Genomic DNA, 20,587 nt, shown 5'->3' with positions numbered 1-20,587 from the left:
GCCCCTGCCTGGGAGGGGCCTCTGAGGAGTCCCCAGGGCCATCTGCTGTCACTCAGAGCCCTCCACAGCCTGTCCCCATCTTCCAGCAGCCTCTTCTCCAAAAGGAACAGGGACACAAAGGAATCATCACAGAAAACCAGACACCAGCCCCTCAAACTCCTAAAATTAGAATGACAGACTTTGAGTGCCTGGGTTGTGGGGAGCGATGGCTGTGATATTGTCAAATCAGAAGAGAAGGTTTCGAGCAGGAAATCAGGCGAGGCACACTCCCATCTTCACACACAAAGCAGAGGACAGGCCCCGCCAGGAAAGTGTCTCCCTCTGAGTGGTGGGACCGGGCAATCTCCTTTTCTTTTGATTAAGCTGGCTTTTTGCTAATTTTTATACAATGGACATAGATTACTTGTAAGAAAAAAAAGATGAAATACTATTTTTAAATAACATGAATTTTAAGGGGACAAAATGAATGGCTGAATCATTCCATCTTAAAATTATCAATTCATAGAATCATTGACGCATAAAATCAAAATGTGTCAGACTGAAGGGGACCCTGGGGAGCACCTGGCATGAACCTGCTTCATCGCAGGAACCCCGTCTCTCTTTGCATGCCTCCGCTGATGGGGAACTCATCACCTTACAAAGGGAACTTCCCAGAACAAGCTATGCCAATGCCAGAATGCCAGGCCCCAGGGCGCTGGCCACAGGGACTCCCTTCCATCCTCCTCCCATCCTCCTGTTGAGTGGGGCTGCTCACAGCCTCTGTGTACTACCTCCAGGGCATCCAGTATCTCATTGAGCACAAGCTGCTGACCCATGACGTCCAAGACATTGCCCAGTTCTTGTACAAGGGTGAAGGCCTCAACAAGACGGCCATTGGTACCTACTTGGGGGAGAGGTAAGGAGGACAGGGCCTTAGGGAGGCAGGGAATGAGGGTGTGCAGGTGTGCACAGATATGTGTAGGTAACTAGGGGAATGCATCATATTAGACAAGTCATAACTTCTGGGGCTTCAGCGGGCCAACTGATCACTTCCCTCCAGATTCTGAGCCAAAGCCTGCCTGCCTTCATTCTTTCCTTCATTTAGAAAACAAGTAGATATTTTGAGGATCTATTGTGCACCAGGCAGTGTTCTAAGCCCTGGATCTACACCAGTGAACAAAACTGACTGCCCTCGGGGAGGTACATTCTAGTGGGGAAGACAGATCCCAAAATATGTTAAGTAAGTTAGAATACTAGAAGTGCTTTGGAATACCAATAAAGCAGGGAAGGGGGAGGAGAAGCTCTGGGAACCAGGCGTAGAAAGCTGTGGCTTTCAATAGTGTGGACATGAAAGCTCTCACAAAGAAGGTGACCTTTGAGTGAAACTTAAAGGAGGTGAGCAGTGTAGACATCTGGGGGAAGAGCATTCCTGGCAGAAGGAAGGGCATGTGCAAAGGCCCTGAGGCAGAAGCCTGCTCAAGAATTAGCGGGGCTAGTGAGACTGGAAGACAGCAAGGGAGGGAGGAAGTAGTAGGCAACAAGGTGGCACCCGAGAGAGGGTTTTTGGGCAGAGGAGTCGTCTGAGGGGACCCCTCTGGGTGCTGAGTTGGGGATAGACTATAGGGGACAAGCATGGAGCTGGGCTAGGGAGCCAGCAACCCTTCTTCCAGGCTCCCCAGAGGACACACTCCTCCTAAGCCAGCAGAGGATGCAGGTGGTAAGATGGGCAGTGCTTTCCAATTTAAGATCTGGGAAGAGGGAGGAAATGGGGGTAGGCATGGTTCTCTCCATGTTACAGATGAGGACACTGGGGCTGGGGGAGGTCAGGTGGCTTGAGTGGGGTCACACAGGCAGGAAGTAAAAGAGGAAGGCTTTGACTCAGGGCAAGCTACTCCAAAGCCAGAGCTCCCCTCCTGGGTGAGAACAGTGCTGGTGAGCCGTGGTCGGCGGGGCCAGCTGTGTGTAGGACATGGGTGTTCACGTGGAAGTCAGGGGGACGGTGATGTGGGCTCAGACAGATGTGAGCGACCAGATGGCGGCTGGATATGGAAAGAGGATGTCTCTCCCCTCCTTTGCCCCCACCTCAACCCCCTCCAGAAGGTGGGTGCCAACAAATCCTTCCCTTCTGCCTCCTCTCCAGGGACCCTATCAACCTGCAGGTCCTCCAGGCCTTTGTGGACTGCCACGAGTTCGCCAACCTCAACCTCGTCCAGGCCCTCAGGTGAGTGGTCCAGGGGACAGGGGCCTGATCCCCAAGGGTGGCATGGCTGGGGGACTGGGAGCACCACCATCCCCATGGCTATCAGCACAAACAAAGCATCAGGAACAAAAATTAATTGATGACAGTATCCCCCCCACATAGAGCCGAGGTGAGGTGAGGTACTAGGCGGGGACTGCCTGGACCAGCGCCTGGATGGTTACTAGTATTAATACTACTAGTATCATTATATTGCCCCGTTATAATAATAATATTTAATCATTGTAATCATTATTACTATTATTACTGCCATCCCCACTGCTTTTTGGATTAGTGCTTGTTTTATTTATTTTATTAATACAGCTTAGTGTGTGCTGCATTTATTATTACTTTTTATTTTCTAATTAGGATATTACCGTTGCTACTCATTTTTACAGCCATGGGAGGCGTCACAGTATATGGGTTAGGAGCACAGACTCTGGAGCCAGACTGCCCTTTTCTCCTAGCTCTGCTGCTCATCCCCTGGGAAAGTCATTAAAAAAAAAAACAAAACTCCCTGTGCCTCAGTTTCTTCATCTGTAAAATGGGGATAGTAACAGTACCAACCTCATAGGGTTGTAAAGATGAAATGAGAAAGTGCTTAGAACTGGTCCCTAGTGAGTGCTTAGTAAGTCTTGCTGCTGTGGATGATTCCTGGAAAATCACCTCCCAAGTGGGGGCATTTGATCTGGGCTGTGACGAATGAGTAGGAGTTTGCAAGGCAGAGAAGGAAGAAGCCACCACCATCCAGGCAATGTGGCCTCCCTCCAACTCCCATGCTCTTTAAAAGAGAGGGGTAGGTGGTTGGGAGTCTCCAACATTCATTCATTCATTTATTCATTTGTTCATTCTTTCACTCATTTGACAAGCCTTTACTGAGCAGCTAGTCACCGGGTACCCTGACCTGTGCGAGAACCAGCAGGAGATGTGAGAGGAACAGGCACAGCACTTGCCCTTGGGGAACTTAGCTGGAAGCTGTGGAAATCATGCAGTTCCAAGAAAAGGAGGCCCGGCCAGGGGAAGGCACTCCCTCAGGGTCCCACAGTCAGAGCCCAGAGCCCAACAGCCAGGCAGGGAGGGGCCTCAGAAACTGAGTCAGCAGAGACGCCCCTCGTGGGCTGAGGTGGACTGGGCCTCAGATGAGCAGAGGGGAGCACCTGCATTCTAGAAGAAAAGGCATTTCTTGGGTCCCTCCTGAAGGCTTGTTGCTCACGAGTACAAATTCCACGGACCCCTCCCCATGAGCCTACATGACAGGTACAGACTCTCCCATTAACAGGATAAAGATTTAAGCCTAGGAGAGGCAGAGGGGCTTATGGGGGGAAAGGTCCCCCCATACACCCGTTGAGAGCCACCCCCTGCCCTCACTGCCGACGGCTCTGTTCATCCCCCAGACAATTCCTATGGAGCTTCCGGCTGCCAGGCGAGGCACAGAAGATCGACCGCATGATGGAGACCTTTGCAACCCGATACTGCCTCTGCAACCCAGGTGTCTTCCAGTCCACAGGTGCCAGTGTTGGGGGAACCCTGCCTGCCCAAGTCTGCCTTCCAAGGCACCGTGGCCTCTCTACTCCCTCAGATTTCTCCCAAGCACCCAGACCCTGGGAGCCCAGATTCCCGTCATGAACCCTCACTGAGCCCCAGCTCTGTGTCAGGCCTTCTGCTAGGTGCCAGTTGAGCAGAGCTGCCTCGGGGCATGATCCTTGGGAGAAGAGGCAGGAAATAATGTCACTAAGGTGCTAAGGCAGCAGTAACCCCATCTGAGGGCAGGGGTGGGGGAGTCAGCATGTCCAGGATGGCTTCCCAGAAGTAATGAGGTCTGAATGGGGTTTTGAAGGATGAATAGGAGTTCTCCAGGAGGTCAAGGGGAAAAAAGGCCTTTTAGGGAGGAGTTCTAGTTTGAGCAAAGGCACAGAAGTATAAAACAGCCTGAGCAGGATGGAGGGACCAAAGGGAGTTAGAAGGACATCAGAAAAGGTCAGTCCTCCATATCCCCCAACACAGTGGGCGAGAAGTCATCACCGCAGGCTTGTCCTGGCCTCTTCTCTGGATCTGAAGTTACCATAATAATCATCAAGTCCATGTATTGAGCATTCCCCGTGTGCTAAGTGCTTTACACACGCAAAGCCATGTGATCCTTCCATCCACTCTGCAAGGTCAGCAGTATTCTCATTCCCATGTTGAACACAAACTCAAGAGAAGTGAAGGGGGCTTCTTGGCAGTGTATCTATGGCAAGTCCTACAGAGCATTTGTCTTACCTTGTAGTTATAGACAAATTAGGGATTTGCTTATTTATTATCTGTCAGCTCCTCAAGTCTAAATGTCCCAACTACGGTGGGGACCGTCCAGATTTTTTCACCTGTGAATCCCCAGTCTGCATTCCTTAGTAGGTATTCAATAAATATTTGTAGGAAGAAAGGAATTTTAAAGCACCAGATGTGAATCACAGTCTCTCTACTTACTTTTGTGACCTTAGACATGTAACTGACCCTCCCTGAGCCTCAGTTTCCTAGTCTGTAAAATGGGGGTGGGAGCAGGGCCTACCTCATGGTGTCACGGGACTTAAAGAGCTTAGCACAGAGCAAACACCAACAACATTAGGTGCCACTGACATCAGAGCTAGAATCATCAACGTTCTAGAACATGAAGACTCTTCAAATTAAGCCTCCTAGAGGGGAGGGTATGGTTCAGGGGTAGAATGCATGCCTAGCATGCATGAGGTCCTGGGTTCAATCCCCAGTACTTCCATTAAATAAATAAATAAGTAAACCTAATTACCTCCCCACCCACAAAAAAAAAAAAATTACTGGGCAAATTTAAACCTCCTAATGTCCCAGATGGGGAAGCTAAGGTTCTGGGAGCCCAGGTACTTTCCAAGGTCAACCAGAGAGTTGGGGACACAGCTGGACTTCCCTGGCTCTGGACTCAGGGCTTTAAAACACCACAGAATAGTGATCACCTCCCTCCCAACTGCTCAGCCCAGCCGCCCTCCCAAGCACATGAAAGTCTGAATAATGGAACAGGAGCTTGGCGCCGGGAGCCCCACAATGCCAGCAAGATTACCAAGCAGCACGTGACAAAGCCCTGAACAGTGTTGCCGACAATAAGCTTTCTCTGGGTTCCGAGGAGGCAGGGAACAGAGTGGGCAGGGGCTCTGGAAGGGCTCGGCAGGGAGGAGGGCTGCAGCTGGAGCCGCAAGAGCAGGAGGGTTTAAATGGTAGAAAAGGGAAAGGGAGGGTGTGCCTGGCAGGGGGCCCAGCAGGAGCAGAAGTGCCGCGGCAGGAAGACTCAGAGGGGCTCAGAAGCTGACAGCTGAAGCCTGTTGGGAGCAGGGAGCCCCGTAAGAGTGGGAGGTGAGGCCGGACCTTGAATGCCAAGGCAGGAGGACAGGGTGGACCTTCAAGGTATACAGACAGCACTCTTGGCCCCTAGAAGGGGTTAGGGCAGAGGAGGGGAGAGTGACCAGCACCAGGACCATGACCTGCTGTCCCATCCTGCAGACACCTGCTACGTCCTGTCCTTCTCCATCATCATGCTCAACACCAGCCTCCACAACCCCAACGTCCGGGACAGGCCGCCCTTCGAGCGCTTTGTGTCCATGAATCGTGGCATCAATGATGGCAGTGACCTGCCTGAGGAACAGCTACGGGTAAGAGGGATGTAGCCCCACCCAGCCCTGGCCCCGGGCATCCAAGAGGCACCTGTCCTTGGGTGGATGGCCCAAGAGAGCCTCCCCTAAGATAGACCACTCCAAGAGGGAGAGCTGCTGAGATGGACCTCCAAGGTTGGTAACTGTCTTGAGATGGACCATCACAAAAGAGACTGGTCCCAAGATGAGCTTTCCCAAGTGGCCCCAATCTCAAGAAGGAGGTCCAAGGACATCCAGGAGGTCCTACCAGACTCACAACAACCTTTGGGGAACTCTAGAAGCCCATCATTCACACCTTCCAGGAAGTTCCTCACGCAGCCTAGGTCTATTTCTTAGAATCTCAGATTCTTTGATTCTCAGTGGGTCAGAGCTGAAAATCCTCACTCTGCTCCAGCCCCTCCCCCCTTCAGAGGGGAAGAAATGAATCTTTCACCTGCCGCACGTCAGCTCGAGAAGTCAAGCAGCACCCAGGCCTCCCATCTCCTCCCCAAACAGCCCTCACCCCTCCCACACTGCACCAGGCCCTGTGCCTGGCACGGGGCGCCCAGGGATGAATCAACCCAAGTTCAGGGTCTGGTGGGACGATGAGACATGTGTGAATTATAACCCTGTGTGATTCATGCTGTGCTGACCATAGTAACGTAGCTATTGAGACACAGAGGGCTCTACTATCACTCTCCTGGGGGCAGGGGAAGGGTGCTATCCTGGAAGACTCCACAGAGGAGGTGACTTTTGAACTGGGCCTTGATGGTTGAATGGGAGTTTTCCCAAAGGAAAAGTAAGGGAAGGACATTCCAGAAAGAGGAAGGGGTCAGAACCTGGCCTAGTTGGGAAAGGAAAGGACATCCAGAGTAGTCAGCTGGGTATGTATAGATAGTAATGGCGGCAGGGTGGGGCCAGAGTGTCCAGGGCTTGTAATGACAGGAGTTTGCCTGCTTCCTGTGGGGAAAGTGAAACCAGGAGCTGTTTTATAAACACAGGAGTGAGATTCAAAGCTTGGCTCCGCAAAAATGAATTAACAATTCATTTCCAGGGCTACAGATGCCTCAGAGCTCAAGAGAGCTTCAGTTCCCTCTGGGTCAGAGCCCTGCAGGAGGGGAGGAGAGGGTGTGAACGCCACCCCCACAGCTTAGCACCCTGTGAACCTCCCTCAGCAGAAGCCTGGTGAGGGGAGAGCCTGGGTCTGGAATGATTCTGGTGCCCCTCAGAGTTTGAGAACAGCCACACCCTTAGGCCACCACCCTCCTTGGTCCCCAGAGGAGAAAGTTCATCGTGGAAGTGGAGGGACAACATAAAAGGAGGGCTTGAGAGTAGGTTAGAGCTCACATCCCGCCTCTCTGTTTGCCTGCTGGGTGACCTTGGGTAATGACTCACTTTCTCCAAGCCACCATTTCCTCAACCAGGAGAACGGGGATGGTGATGCCTGCATCACAGAGCTGCTGTGAGTAGTAACATTTAAAACTGTAAAGGGCATAGTCCATGCCAGGTACATAGCACAAGCTCTAAATGGTGACTTACGTCATGATTAAGAATAATTAATAATAATTTAAAATCCCCAGCACTTAGTGAAATGCCTGCAATGTGAAAGGCATTTGAGAACTGGTAACTCACTGTGGTACTCAGGGAGGGAAGATGCGCACACCTTGTCTGGCAGATAATGGGTTAATGGCATGCCAGCACCCGTCCTGCTGGATCTCCCAGGTGCCACTTTATTGCTTCAGCCCCCAAAGAGCCTCCTTCAGCATCTCCCTCCTTAGCTATTTTTCCCAATTCAAGCCTTTTGTTAATAACAATGCACTGCATTTGTATAGAGCTTGTAACTTTCTTCTCATAGGGCATTCGGGTCTATTATCTCAATTTAGCTTCAAACTCTGCCTGGGAGGTCTGGGAAGGGTTTATTATCCTCCTTGGCAGCCAAGAGAGGCAGGCACTGAACGGAGTGGGGAGTGGGGAGCAGAGAACAGAGCGCTGAAGTCACAGCCACATCCAAAACCTGGCTCCCCCATTTTCTAGTTGTGTGACATCAGGTAAGTGGCCTGACCTCTCTGAGCTCCCAGCTTAGAAGATTAGTGTAGAAACGTAAGGTATTTAGCACAGCACCAGTGTCATTGGACTAACTAATCCAGAATTCGCCCTGGGCACAAAGTGAGCCACACTGGCCTGGTCTTCGTGTTCAAGGCTTTCCCAGGTAGCTGCTGTGGACTGGGGGTCTTCTCGCCTTTTCTCAGGATCTCATCTTCCCCATGTGTAAAGCAAGGACTTGATTTTAAGCACCTTCAGAGATTCAGTTTGCAACTCTGCAGAAGGATTCTCCATGAAGCTTCTCTAGCCCGGGTCCCCGCTGAGGACACAACATTTTTAAGTGGCCTGATTTACGAAATGAAATTGACACAGATACATTACCTAAAGAGAGGTCACCCCATGACCACAAGGGTGCACAGCTAGGGAAGGCTTCAGAGAGGTGCATGATGGGAGCTGGGGCTCAGGCAGCTTGAGCTGGTCTTGCCCTGACCATCCTGATGGGGACGGGGCAGAGCCCCTAAGAGACTCAGGGTGTGGACATGGAGGATGGGAAATCAAATCCCAGCCCTGCCCTTATGGCTGTGTGCCTTTGAGTGTGTGCCTCAAGTTTCTTCATCTGCAAAGTGGGCTGATGACACTGGTGTCACGTTATTCTCCTGAGAAGCAGACAATGCACTTCAGGTGCCTGGCACCACTCACCTTGACAGAGCTGCCCAAAAAGGGAGCTTGGGTAGAGAAGGGGAAGGAAAGAGGACAGAAGGAGGGCTCTCCAACCTCTGATGTCACAAGTGGAGTAACCGCAGTCCAGGCAGGGGAACAATCTCCCAGTTCAGGGCATCTTCTGCTATGCCCAGCGCTGGACCTCCTGGGTTCTTGTCCAAGCATCTCCATCAGAACTGACCAGGTACTGGGCCCATTGACTGTTTTTATTAAGTAATCCTGACAACCTTGGGCAGTAGGTACCATCTCCAGGTTACAGCAAAGGAAACTGAGCTCAACAGTGGTAGCTGGCCAGGGGTCTCAGCTTGTGAAGAGTCCAGATTCAAACTCATGTCTATCTGACTCCAGAGCCCTTCCCTCTGCAGAGACCAGAAGGCAAGTTCTAGGGATGGAGGTTTTGACTGTGTTTCCCAGCTTCTGGTTACTTCCTGGCTGGAGGAATTTCAGCTCTCATAATGGAAAAGATTTGGAATTGATGGTCAGCTTCAGGCTCAGCTAGATCTAGGTGCTCAGTGAGGTCAGGGCTCATTCTGGTCTCTCCCTCTCTGAGCAATCCTCTCCTCCATGTCGACTTCCCTCTTAAACGGGCTCTCCCCAGGTTGTGGCAGAGATGGCCCAGGCAGCTCCCGGCTTCCATCTTGCTTAACAGTTTCAATTAGAGTCCCAGAATTAAGGCTTATTGGCTGGTGTGGGTCACAGAAAGCGGGGTGGGGGCAGGATTCCCCAGGGGAGAATGGAGTGGGTGGGGAGGGGTGGATGCAAGGCTAGAGAACCACCGGGAGATGGCGGTTATCTTTCTGATCACATCCAACCAGCCGGGAGAAGGTAGGCTGGCCCAGTGGTTTGGTGTCAGTGGGTGCAGGAGTGTTCTTACAGGGGGCGGAGGCGGTGGGAGGAGGCTGGTGTTTACAAATTACAGGAAACACGGGTGCACTGAGCTGTTTTCTTTCTGGGGGCAGAATTGCGGTCTGTAGGGCACCAGCAGAAACTGCCAGGGGCTCCCTGTGGGTGCCACAAAGGATGAGGCGCTGTCTGCCCCCACTGCCGGCCTCCTTGGGCCTTCGGAAGATTTGTCTAGGCTGCCAGCTTTGCTGACAAGGCCTTGCTGCCACAGGCCACATTCAACCAGCCAGCGCCGCCTCTGAATTCCTGGGGCCAGACTTCCTGGCTGCTCTAGGGGTGCCCGGGCTCTAAAAAGAGAAATAGTCCCCTCCCCCCGCCAACAGCCAGCTAAGCCCGGGGACTTGGAGTCCACCGGTTGATAGATACCTTCATCAAACCCAGGAAAACCTGCTTCCGGTAGCCACCCTCCTCCCCCGCTCTCGTACCCATGGCCACCCCTACGCTCCTGGGTCAGAAAAGACATTTAAAAACCAGCACACACCATTTCTACGCCTTTGGGAAATCAAATGGTACTTGTGAAATTTTTCATTTAAAATTTCAAAGAACCCATCTGAACGGCAGCACACACAAATGCAACAGAAGGAAGTAATATAGTTATCTGGACAGTGGAGACCCGGCATTGTCTCTGGTTTAATAGACAATTTAGAATGCTTTTCCAAACACTTGGAAATCTGGGCAGGAATGTCCACGGAACACGGTGCCCCATGGCAGGGGGTTCAAAACACACAGAGGTGATCTGTTGCCAACATCTACAACTCTCCCACAGGAAGGTCTCAGCCCTGGCTTGCATACCTCTAGTGACAAGGAACTCATTACCCTACAAGGTTGCTCCTTCCTTATTTCAGCCACTCTCACTGCTACAAAGTCCTCCATGGGGAACTGGAATCTGCTCCCTGGGGATTTCCCATCCCCCTGAACAGGGCTCTGCCCTCTGCCTAGGAGAGGGGTCTTTAAGAGCCAAGGTCAGCATCCCACCTTGAGTCACAACATGAGCAGCCAATCTCCAACTCCCTAGCAGCTCCTCTATGTTCCCTTGGCCAGGGTACACCTGGAAGTCTCAGATACTGCACGTAAGAGGAGACCCCTCCCCCCCGGATGCTGCCCAAGGAGGCCCCGCCCCTGACTGCTGTGCCCCAGAGAATGTGTGTGCTTGTGTCTGTGTGTGTGCACACCTGCACGCACAGGTGAACATGTGCGTGTGTGTACACATCCCAGCTGAGCCTCCTTGTCTCCACCACTCTCAGACATGGGGTTGATGGCCCCAACTCACTCATCTGACCTGTAAGAGCGGCGCTGCGTGGTCTGGATGAAGGCAGGGACTTCTCCTCCTTATCATCTTCCCCTGACTTGGGGGCGGGGAGGGGCTCCGACCCCAGTGTAGTCCATTTACTCCCCCTAGGACCCTGGAACTCAGCATTGTTCTGTCTATTTTTCAGATGAAGACACAGCAGCTCAGAGAGGTTGAGGGATATGCCCAGGGTCACACAGCCATCCAGTGACCGAGCTGGGATTTTAACCCAGGCGGCCTGACACCAAACCGTGGCATTCCCATGCCACTGGCTGGAATTCCAGTGGGAGGGTGGGAGATGGGAACCACTCGGTCAGCAAACAGTTGCCAACGTGCTTTAGGCCAGGCCCTGGGGGAGGCTCTCGGGTTGGGACACCCAGGCTTGTCCTGGGAGAATTCCTCACCTGTTTGGGGAGGTCAGCCTCAGCAAGCAAACTGACATTGAAATACTGCCAGCATGGGGACCGTGTGTAAGGCAGCGGAACACAGTCTCTCTGTGGCGCTGACCCCACCCTCTGCTCTACAGTGGTGGGAGGCAGGGGGAAACATGACGTGGGGGTGGGGACAGGGGAGCATCAGTGGGCCTGGAGGGACGGGGGGTTTGACAGAAAGGCCAAGGCCCAACGCGGAGCTACAGGAGGGGAAAGAGTTTTCCCAGAGGGACGTGACCTGGCCACGGCCACTGAGGCCCTAGACTGGGATGAACGCCACAGCGGGTCTTTCCCTCCCTTCTCCCGGGCAGAATCTCTTCGACAGCATCAAGAGTGAGCCTTTCTCCATCCCCGAGGACGACGGCAATGACCTCACTCATACCTTCTTCAACCCTGACCGCGAGGGCTGGCTGCTCAAGCTGGGTGAGACCCGCGCTCATGCGCACACGCGTGAACGTGCCTGCACACCAGCACACGGCTGACCCGTGCACACACTTGATGTGCAGCCTCTTGGGGGGAATCGGGTAGTCCCAGGTCTCCTGACCCCCAGCACAGCATCCTTCCATCTGTCTGTCCCGGGAATGAGGGGACAGATGGGGAGGGGAACAATGAGCAGGAAGAGGAGACCAGAAGCTGACAGATTCATAGATAAACACTTCAACCGCAGATCTGTCTTTCTTCCTGGAGTGATGCCGAGGAAACCCAGGCCCAGTGACGTTAGGGCCCCTGCCCAAGGCCACACAGCCAGCCAGTGGCTGATTTTGGTGGGCAGAGGGTTGGGTGTCCCTGAAAGATGGGGGAGGGAGTGTGACAGGATGTGGCTCAGGGAGCTTCCCCTCAATATGGCTAGGGGGCAGGGAGGGCCTCTGGCCTGTAGAGAGGGGCTGGGGTGGCATATAAAATGCACAGCACAGTGCCAGGCAGGGAGGAGGCCAAGGGATGAAATGAGGGGTGAGGGCAGCAGGAAAGTGCGGGGAGAGGCCAGCCTGCGCAGGGGCCTGATCATGGAGCAGCCTTGAATGCTGGGTCAGGCAGCTCAGGGGAAGCCTAGGGGTAATGGGAGCCACTGGGTTTTTCAGTGGGGAAGGGACAGATACGAAGGAAGGTGTGGCAGGTGGGGGATGAGGAGCCTCGGGCGGGAGCCCAGGGGAGAGCACGCAAGGCCCTGCTCTTCCATGGAGGGAAGTGTCGGTGGCCCAGGGAGGAGGGCTGACTGACTCCGCCACGGACTTCTTGCAGGGGGCCGCGTGAAGACGTGGAAACGGCGCTGGTTCATCCTGACGGACAGCTGCCTCTACTACTTTGAGTTCACCACTGTGAGTCTGATGCTGCCCTGCCCTTCCCTCAGCCCCCTTCCAGACTCCCACTAAGCAGTCGACTAACAGAGCTTGGGGCCCCTTTGAGATCATTCAATCTTTCTCCACACCCATTTTACAGATGGGGCAAACTGAGCTACAAAGAAGGGGAGGGGCTGGGCCATGGTCCAAGGCAGAGCCAAGGCTTAAAGTTGGGCTTCCTAACTCCCAGCCAGGGTTCTTCGCATGCTGCTCCCTCTACCCCTCCAGGGCTGGAAAGAGTCTGGGGAGGTGGGCACACTCATCTTGGGCTCTGGGGAGCCCCCGAGGTCACTCCATTTGCTGATCCTGACCTTCCCTCCCATTCCCCTGCAGGACAAGGAGCCACGGGGAATCATACCCCTTGAGAACCTTTCAGTGCAGAAGGTGGACGACCCCAAGAAGCCAGTAGGTGTCAGGGTGGAGGCCTGAGGCCGGAGCAGCTGGGGAAATTTCCGAAACAGGGTGGGAGGAGAAGGCAGCTGGGATGGGCTCTCGGGGAGGCTAGGCTGTGCCCATCACACCTTCCGGGAGGCTCAGGGTTGCCCCAGTCTCCCTCCTGGGGGTGGGGACCCCGGGGGCAGGTCAATGGCATCAAGAGAATATGGTCTCACTGTCTCTCAGAGCCTGCCTCTGACACTGGTGCAGGAACCTTCAGTAAGTCCCTGCTCCTTTCTGAGCCTCAGTTTCCCCTTCTGTCAACTGGAGATTTTAAGAAGAATCATGGATTTAGATGGAGCCTGGCATGAGGAGCTGCAGCTCCTGCCCCTTGGCCCCTCACAGGAAGGCCTGGGGGTCGAGTGTGTCCTGCTACTTGTCCAAGCACTGGTCTTACCCAAGTGTCTAGTCCTCTCTGAGCCTTGCAGAGAGCCCGGTACAGCGGCCCTCCTCCTGCCCCTGCCCTGCCCTCACCTGGCCACTTCCCCACAGTTCTGCCTGGAGCTCTACAACCCCAGCTCCCGGGGCCAGAAAATAAAGGCCTGCAAGACAGACGGCGACGGCAAAGTGGTGGAGGGCAAGCATGAGTCTTACCGGATCTCGGCCTCCAGCGCCGAGGAGCGGGACCAATGGATCGAGGCCATACGGTAACGGTGGTAGGGCCGGTGGGGATGGGTCTCCTGTCACCTTCCAGAAGCTCCTGCTTCTCTCGGGACCTAACTCCAGGGCTAACTCCAGGATCTCCCTCCTGTTTCTGGCATGTAAATCCCTTCCCCCCATATCCTGTGAGCATCCCCTCCGGGCCGGCTCAGTGCCAGGCTCCTGGGACACAGGAGAACAAGGCACCAACTTCACGGGAGATGTTGCGTGTCAAGCTCTTTGCCCAGCGCCTGGCTTTTAGTAAGTGCTCGTGAATGATGCTCTTGTTAGCATCAGGATCCAAAGTAGCCCTGAAGAACTGGTGGAGTTGGAGGGAAGGGCTTTCTAGGTGGAAGGAGCAGTGTAGGCAAAGACCAGAGGGCAGGTCAGTGTGTGGCCTACCTGGACAGCACCCCAGAGTCCTGGGTGTCCGGTGCTGGGCAGTGTGTGGCTGGGCAGTGCCGGGCAGTGCAGGGGCCTGGCTGTGCAGCGTCGGGGCTGAGCAGTGGGAGATGAGGCTGCAGAGGATGGCAGGCCTTGGTGGCCATGGCAGTGAGCTTGCATTTCTCCTGGGGGCACTGGGGAGCCACTGACTGGTAAACAGAGAAAGGGTGTGGCCAGGTGAGAAAGGTCACAGTACAGGGGCTGGTTTTGAGGTGCCAAGGTAGGCAGTGGAGGGACAGGTGGAGGGGAGCCAGGTGAGGGGCAGGATGACAACCTTGACTCTGAGACAGTGGGGAGACGTGAGTGACAGCGGGTCCTGTTGGCCAAAGAAGACATGGGAGTGGTCGATGGGCTGGGGGCCGTGTCCCAGGGACGTATAGGGTCTCTTCCCTAGGGTCTTGCTGCAGCCCTGTGAGGCTGCCAAGCCAAATCCACTCTCACCTCCATTTTACAGAAGACAACTGGGGCCCAGAGAGGGAAGGGCCTTGCCCATGGCCACACAGCCAGTGAGGGGCAGAGCTGCAACCCACAAGCAAGTCTGCTGGCTCCACCTGGGCTCCCACCACCTCCTTCCAAGAGTCTGATGGGATCCTGGGGAGAGGTCCAGAGACATTTGGGGGCAGAATTCCCGAGGCTCTCGGCCTTCAGCTTTACCTACTCTGGCCCTGCCCGTGGGATTCTGGGTTAGGCCAGCAAAGCTTGAACACCCCTGGCTTGGTTCTTGTTGGGGCCATCTGGACTTTTCCCCCAAGTGGGGCAGGGCGACCCCTCCCTGGGAGACCCACGCTCCTGTTACAATCCCTGGGAGATGGGTGCCCCTTGTCAGCCCTCCCAGCCCTGAAATCTTTGCACCTGCTCAATTCCAGAGCCAGCATCACCCGCGTCCCCTTCTACGACCTGGTCTCTGCTCGGAAGAAGAAGATTGCCAGCAAGCAGTGAGATTCTGGGAGGTGGTGCCAGGCGTCCTGGGAGCCTCATGACGTATGGTCCCTGGAGATGTACTGCCCAGCCCAGGGCACCCTTTTTCTGGCCGCAGACATCCTCCTTCTCCCCCTTTACTCGGAGCTGACAGGAGAGAGAGGCTGGGCTCAGGAGGATGGGTCAGAACCACTGAGGGCTCACAGCCCAACCACGAGGCCCACGGCCCTGGGCACCCAGGAAAGGCTCCGTCTCCACCCCAAGCCCACCGCAGTAAGGGGTAAGGAAAGCAGCCAAAAGAAACTGGCCAATCCGGCACGCCGTCCTATCTCTGGGCCTCCATTTCCTCTTCTGTCACATGTCTCCTTGCACTCTAAAATGCTGCCAGACCTCAAAGCACCAGGGGCCTGAGTGCTTCCAACCGTCCCCCCAGGGTGATGCCTCCTTCTGCTTAGGGGGTTTCTCGGCTGGTGCCTCCCCCATCCTCAGCTGGGACTTGGCCCTCCCTGCCCAAGGGACACACATACGCATCTCAGGACCCACAGACAGGACCTCTGGGAGACTCCAAGAGCACTGGACCAGGAGCCCAGATGCCACAGTCTCAGTCCCAGCTCTGTCTCCAACTTGCTGTGTGCCCTCTGCCAAGTCACACTCCCTCTCTGATTCCTAGAAAACTGTGGTGTTTGGATAGGAATGTCTTGGCCCTCTGGGTCTGTGCCCCCCACCCCCCAACCTCCAACCTGCCGGCGACAGCCCAGTGCAGGTCCCAGCAGTGCGTGAGCTGGCCGCCTCCTTCCTCTCAGACTGCTTCGTCTCGGTAGAAGGCCAGGATTGCACTGCATCTCCCAAGGAGCTTCTGGCTGGAGATGTCTGCACTTGTTTAAAGAGCTGGGAGAGGGGCTCTGGACTGAAGTCTGCTGGGTTGACAAGAGCAGAGTGGCTCCATCCTCAAGGATGTCCACTTTAGAGGAGAGGCAGGTGGGACTCCTCAAGAAAATGGCGGAGAGCATCCCAGACAGATGTACTCACGCAGGACTGGTGGTACAACCAAGAAGCCAAGAAGACAGTTTTGTGAGCTGTGGTTACCAGGAGGGCTGCCTGGAGGCAGCAGCCACACAAGTGAGTGACCCAGAAGCTTGAAACAGAGTCTCAGCTACAGCTTCCCTGCTGGACCACTGACCAGGGATCCCGTGGTGGTGAGCAGCTGTCCCAGCTGGGTCCCAGCATCCTGAGACCCTCTGCAGTAGCACCACCAAGAGCGGAGCTGACTTCCCAGCCTACAGGCAGGGGCAGCTCTGTCTCCTGGGAGGGCCCAGCCTGGAGGAGGATTCCACAAACAGGTTTCTTCTCAGTTGCGCTTCTCACCCCCTGGCACAAGCCCTGGGGGAGCCCCTGGAGGGAAGTTCCCTGGCAGGTATACAGGATATGAGGTTACCTCTGCCCCACTGCCAGCCTGTGTGGGTGAGCTGGAGCAAGGTGGATTCCCCAGGGGAGGGAAGGCAACTTCTCTGCCTCCACCCCCACACACACATGCATGCCCTCCATGGGGGTCGGGATAGAGTAGCTGCCTTGAGAGTGGTGAGACCCCTGTCTCTGCAGGTGTGCAAGTATCTGGTGATGACATTGCACTGAGGAGGATCTGGTTGGGTGTCTGCAGGAGGAAGACTGACAGGACCTTTGAGGTCTTCCTCAGACCCCTTGTCAGCCTGGGAGCTGAGCACCACTTCTGCTGCCTCATTTGGCCCCTGAAGGAGCAGCCAGGGGGCATGGGCTCTGAAGTCCTCTCCTACCACTGGAATACATTGGCTGTATGATCTTAATCCAGTCCCTTCCCCTCTCTGGTCCTCAGCTTCCTCCCCCATCTTTGAGAGGGTGGAATGAGGGATTTTCGGGGCATGAGTGGCTGTTCTGGGAATTATTCAGAATCAAGAATAAAGCTCATGATTCAGCTCATGACTGGGGCCCTGTCCTCCCTATGACCACATCTGCCCTCCTTGACCCCACCCTGGCCCTTCACCTTCATCCCTCTCCCAGTTGGAGGACAGAAGGGCCAGACAGGGAGGAGTGGGCACTCAGAGGGCCCTGGACCCTCACCTCCGGGCATGGGGGCCACTGTGCTGGACAGACATTCCCAGGCACTAGATTTGCTTCAGGGATCCCTCAAAGCAGGGGCAGGGATGCACTTGTTCTCCCAGGGCCAGGGAAACACAAAAGAACTTCCAGATAGGCAGCACTGTCCAAAGAGAGAAAGAACTGCTGCTCAGGAGACAGGTAATGAGCTCCCTGTCTGGGGAAGGATGCAAGTATCAATTAGCTCCAATGATCACTTGAGGTGTTACAGAGGGGCTTGCATTTGGTCGTCTTCATTTATTTGTACTTTTTGCACTATTTATGAAGTACCTACAGTACAGGCACTGGTGGAAAAAGGCAGAATCCTTGCCCGCATAGGCTTACATTCTGGTGGTCCTGAAGTCTAGGACTCCAGAAAGCGCCGTCAGATGTGTAGAGCACTGAGGTGGCCCCCACAACCTAACCCAGCCCCCTGCCTGAAATTCCACCATTGATTCACTCTGTTCTACTACGCAGACAGACTGGAGACAGGTCTTTGACGACTTTAAAGCACTGAACTGATTGACTTCTCCAGACATACTTTCATTCGACCCGGGCTTATAGAGCACCTGCTATATCCCAGGCTCCACACACAGAACCAGGGATCCAAAGATGATCAAAGTAAAGCCCTTACCCTCAAAAGGAGCTTAAATCTGTTGGGGAAGACAAGTGCAAACATGCAGTGACAGCCCCAGCCAACCCATGCTGTTATATAGTGGAACACACAGGCCACTGGAGGGTTGGGCTGGGTTGGGCTGGGTTGGGCAGAGGCACAACCCTGGGGGGCTTCTCGGAGGAGCTGTGCTTGAGTGTTGGCAGCCAGGTGAGGAAAAGGACACACACCTGCAGTGAGGGCACCCGATGTCTGCTCCCCCCACCATCACACACACACTGACTGCGAACTCTCCGCAGGCTGAACAGTCACTGCTCAGTGCCTGGCACACAGGAGGTGCACAATATCTCTTGGCTAGACTAAAATCAACTGAAAAGGCCCTCTGGGCTCAGCATCAACAGGTGCAAATGTCTGAAGGCACAAGGCGTTGTGCCAAAAGTTGTGCTGGTAGGTAGTGGCGGCTGGGCTGCAGAGATGGGCAGGGCCACGTCGCAATCTGGGAATGCAGGGTGATCCGGCTCTGACTTGCTGGCCCAGGCCCCCCTGCTCCTCCCAAGGGTGGCCTCTGCCCACCTTCCCACCCTTCCACCACTCCTCACTCTGGGCAGCAGGGGGCTCCCACCACCCGTGCATGAGAGGTTCTACTACGCAGCCAGACTGGAGACAGGACCGGCTGCCCTTGCAGGGATGAGGCCTCTGCCCAGAGTAGAGCCTTGGCCCTGCCATCCTGGAGAGGGATGCTCCTGGTCAACTAGGACCTTCAGGTTTGAACAGCCCAACAGAGACCCACGGGAACAGATGAGCACGGGCCTCCCCTCTCCCCTCATGCCAGGCACAGTCGCCCCCCGCTCAGCCTAGGAGTCAGGATACCCTAGCTCTGGCGTTCTGGCTGTGGGACCCTGAACTAGCAGCTAACCCTCTCTAGATGTGATCTTCCTCCCTGAAGGGTTCATACAGGTGAGCTCCAGGACACAAACCTTTAACAGGGACTTCCCTGTGGATTCCCGGACATGGGTACAATGCAGCCCCCTGCCCTGGGGTGAACTGAGAGTATTGTGTGTGGCAGGGGTGGGTGGCAAGTGAGAAGGTGCCATAAAAGCCACTTACCGTAATAGGCCACAGGGGGCAGTAGTAGAGCCACCCAAGGCCCAATTTTACTCTGTGTCTTTTTTCTAAGTTGAAGTATAGTTGATTTACAATGTTTCAGGTGAACAGCAAAGTGATTACCCTGTGTCTTAAGCAAGTTTCCTAAGCGTTCTGAGCCTCAGAAAACATATATATATGTTTTCATGGAGATACAAAACCAGCTAGGCCATTGGAAGAGGAAAGATTCATGCGGGGCTGGAGGGGTTGAAGATCTGGGAAGGCTTCCTGGAAGAGGTGTCCATGAAAGCTAAGTGGAGGCCTGGCTCTTCTAGCCAGGAGGAGCCAACACAAGGCTGTGTGACAAGACAATGTATTTCTGGGACTCCCTTGAACTCCCAAAAGAAGCCTCAGTGAGCCAAGAGGATGAAAGATTGAGGAGCGCTGGACCCTGGCAGGGGCTGAATTGTATGCACAATGCTGTCATCTTTTGCATCTCTGAGGCCATTGTGCCCCTTGTCATGAAGCTCTGCCTAGGGATCCAGTAACGGGGCTGCTGAACAAGGCCATTGCAAAACAAGGGTTTGGCACAGGATGCCCTGGGATGGAGTAGGAGAGGGCAAGGATGACCCCTTCAGCGCCTGGGGAGTAGGAGCACCCCAGAGCTGGCTCTGGGGCCCTGCACCCAGATGCCTGGGGGCAGGAGATGGGGGGCAGGCAGCCAGGAGTCGAGCAGCAGGTGTGAGAGACCTGGAGAAATTGATTTATCAGAGACTATGAAAGGAGCTAAATATGTTTGCCGGCTCAGCGATGACTCAGGCATTCCCCGGGGGTCCACAAAGTGTGAGCATCAAAGAATCAAAGACAGGCCTCCTGCCTGGGCTCTGCCAGCCTGGAGCCACCCTTCCGCAATAGGAGGACCACCCCCAGTGTCCTGAGAACCTGGTCCTCAGGGGGCAAGCGGAGACCCAGCCACTCCAGCACGTATCTCCTGCCTTGATCCCGGACCTCCCCAGAATGTCTGAAGAGCAAAGCCTCAGAATGAGACACATCTCAGTCAAAGTCCTGGCCTGGCCCCAAATTGCTGTGTGATCTTGGACAAGTGGCTAACCCTCTCTGGACCCACATTCACCAGGGAGGACAGAGTCCCACTGAGTCAAGGTCCTTCCTCCCCCTCCCTGTCTGGCAGTGTCGTTCCTACCTGATTTGGCTTCTTCCAGACAGCCATGAGCACAGCCTCCTCTGCCTAAAATCCACCAACTTCCCTCCAGGAGAAAAGCCAGATTCCGTGGGGCCTCATTTCAGAAGAACACACTCTTCCAGTACCGGGTTCCAGAATGGCTCTGGGCTCTGGGAGAAACAAGAATGAATTAGAGTCAGAGGCTGTAGGCAGGGCAGACAGAGGAGGGAGAAATGACCTCCTCATGGGGCAGAGGGCTGGGGGCTGCAGTAAGGGTGTGGAAAGGGGGCCTGCAGGACATGGGAGGACCAAAGGAAGAGGGGCTCTAGGGGGAGAGCAGGGACATCTGCCAGGCAGTGGGGGGACATTCCTGATGTGACGGACTACACAGGGAAATGCAGAGCCTTGCACAGCAGTGTGGCACAGCTGGAAATCAGTGAACTGTTCATTGGGCATAGAGGGGGAACTGTGCCCGGAACATCATTACGTGGAAACTGAGACCAGGCTGACCAGAGAACAGTGAGTCTATCTGGATGGCACCAGGAGTTGGGGAGGGGGCCGCAGCAGGAGACACACGGGGCTGGAGGCTGTTAGTAGGTG

General features: G+C 54.8%; 1 protein-coding gene across 6 annotated transcripts in view; it reads left to right on the top strand.

Annotated features, from left to right (window-relative positions):
• CYTH4 (cytohesin 4) overlaps nucleotides 1–16,955 on the top strand; it is a 30,002-nt gene extending 13,047 nt beyond the window's left edge. For 4 of the 6 annotated variants that reach the window (XM_010994788.3, XM_064491475.1, XM_064491473.1 and 1 more), the window contains 9 exons: nucleotides 777–895; nucleotides 2,120–2,200; nucleotides 3,610–3,722; nucleotides 5,717–5,865; nucleotides 11,541–11,652; nucleotides 12,469–12,545; nucleotides 12,900–12,971; nucleotides 13,494–13,648; nucleotides 14,951–16,955. In XM_010994788.3, coding sequence (XP_010993090.1) covers nucleotides 777–895; nucleotides 2,120–2,200; nucleotides 3,610–3,722; nucleotides 5,717–5,865; nucleotides 11,541–11,652; nucleotides 12,469–12,545; nucleotides 12,900–12,971; nucleotides 13,494–13,648; nucleotides 14,951–15,023 — 951 coding nt within the window. In that variant the 3' untranslated portion in view covers nucleotides 15,024–16,955. The remainder of the gene's footprint in view (nucleotides 1–776; nucleotides 896–2,119; nucleotides 2,201–3,609; nucleotides 3,723–5,716; nucleotides 5,866–11,540; nucleotides 11,653–12,468; nucleotides 12,546–12,899; nucleotides 12,972–13,493; nucleotides 13,649–14,950) is intronic. The other 2 variants (XR_010383111.1, XR_010383110.1) reach the window with 2 other exon arrangements.
• The last annotated feature ends 3,632 nt before the right edge of the window (nucleotides 16,956–20,587 follow it).

This window comes from Camelus dromedarius, chromosome 11 (assembly GCF_036321535.1).
Source record: "Camelus dromedarius isolate mCamDro1 chromosome 11, mCamDro1.pat, whole genome shotgun sequence".
NCBI classification, from domain to species: Eukaryota; Metazoa; Chordata; class Mammalia; order Artiodactyla; family Camelidae; genus Camelus; species Camelus dromedarius.
This window is presented reverse-complemented; position numbering and strand designations above follow the sequence as displayed.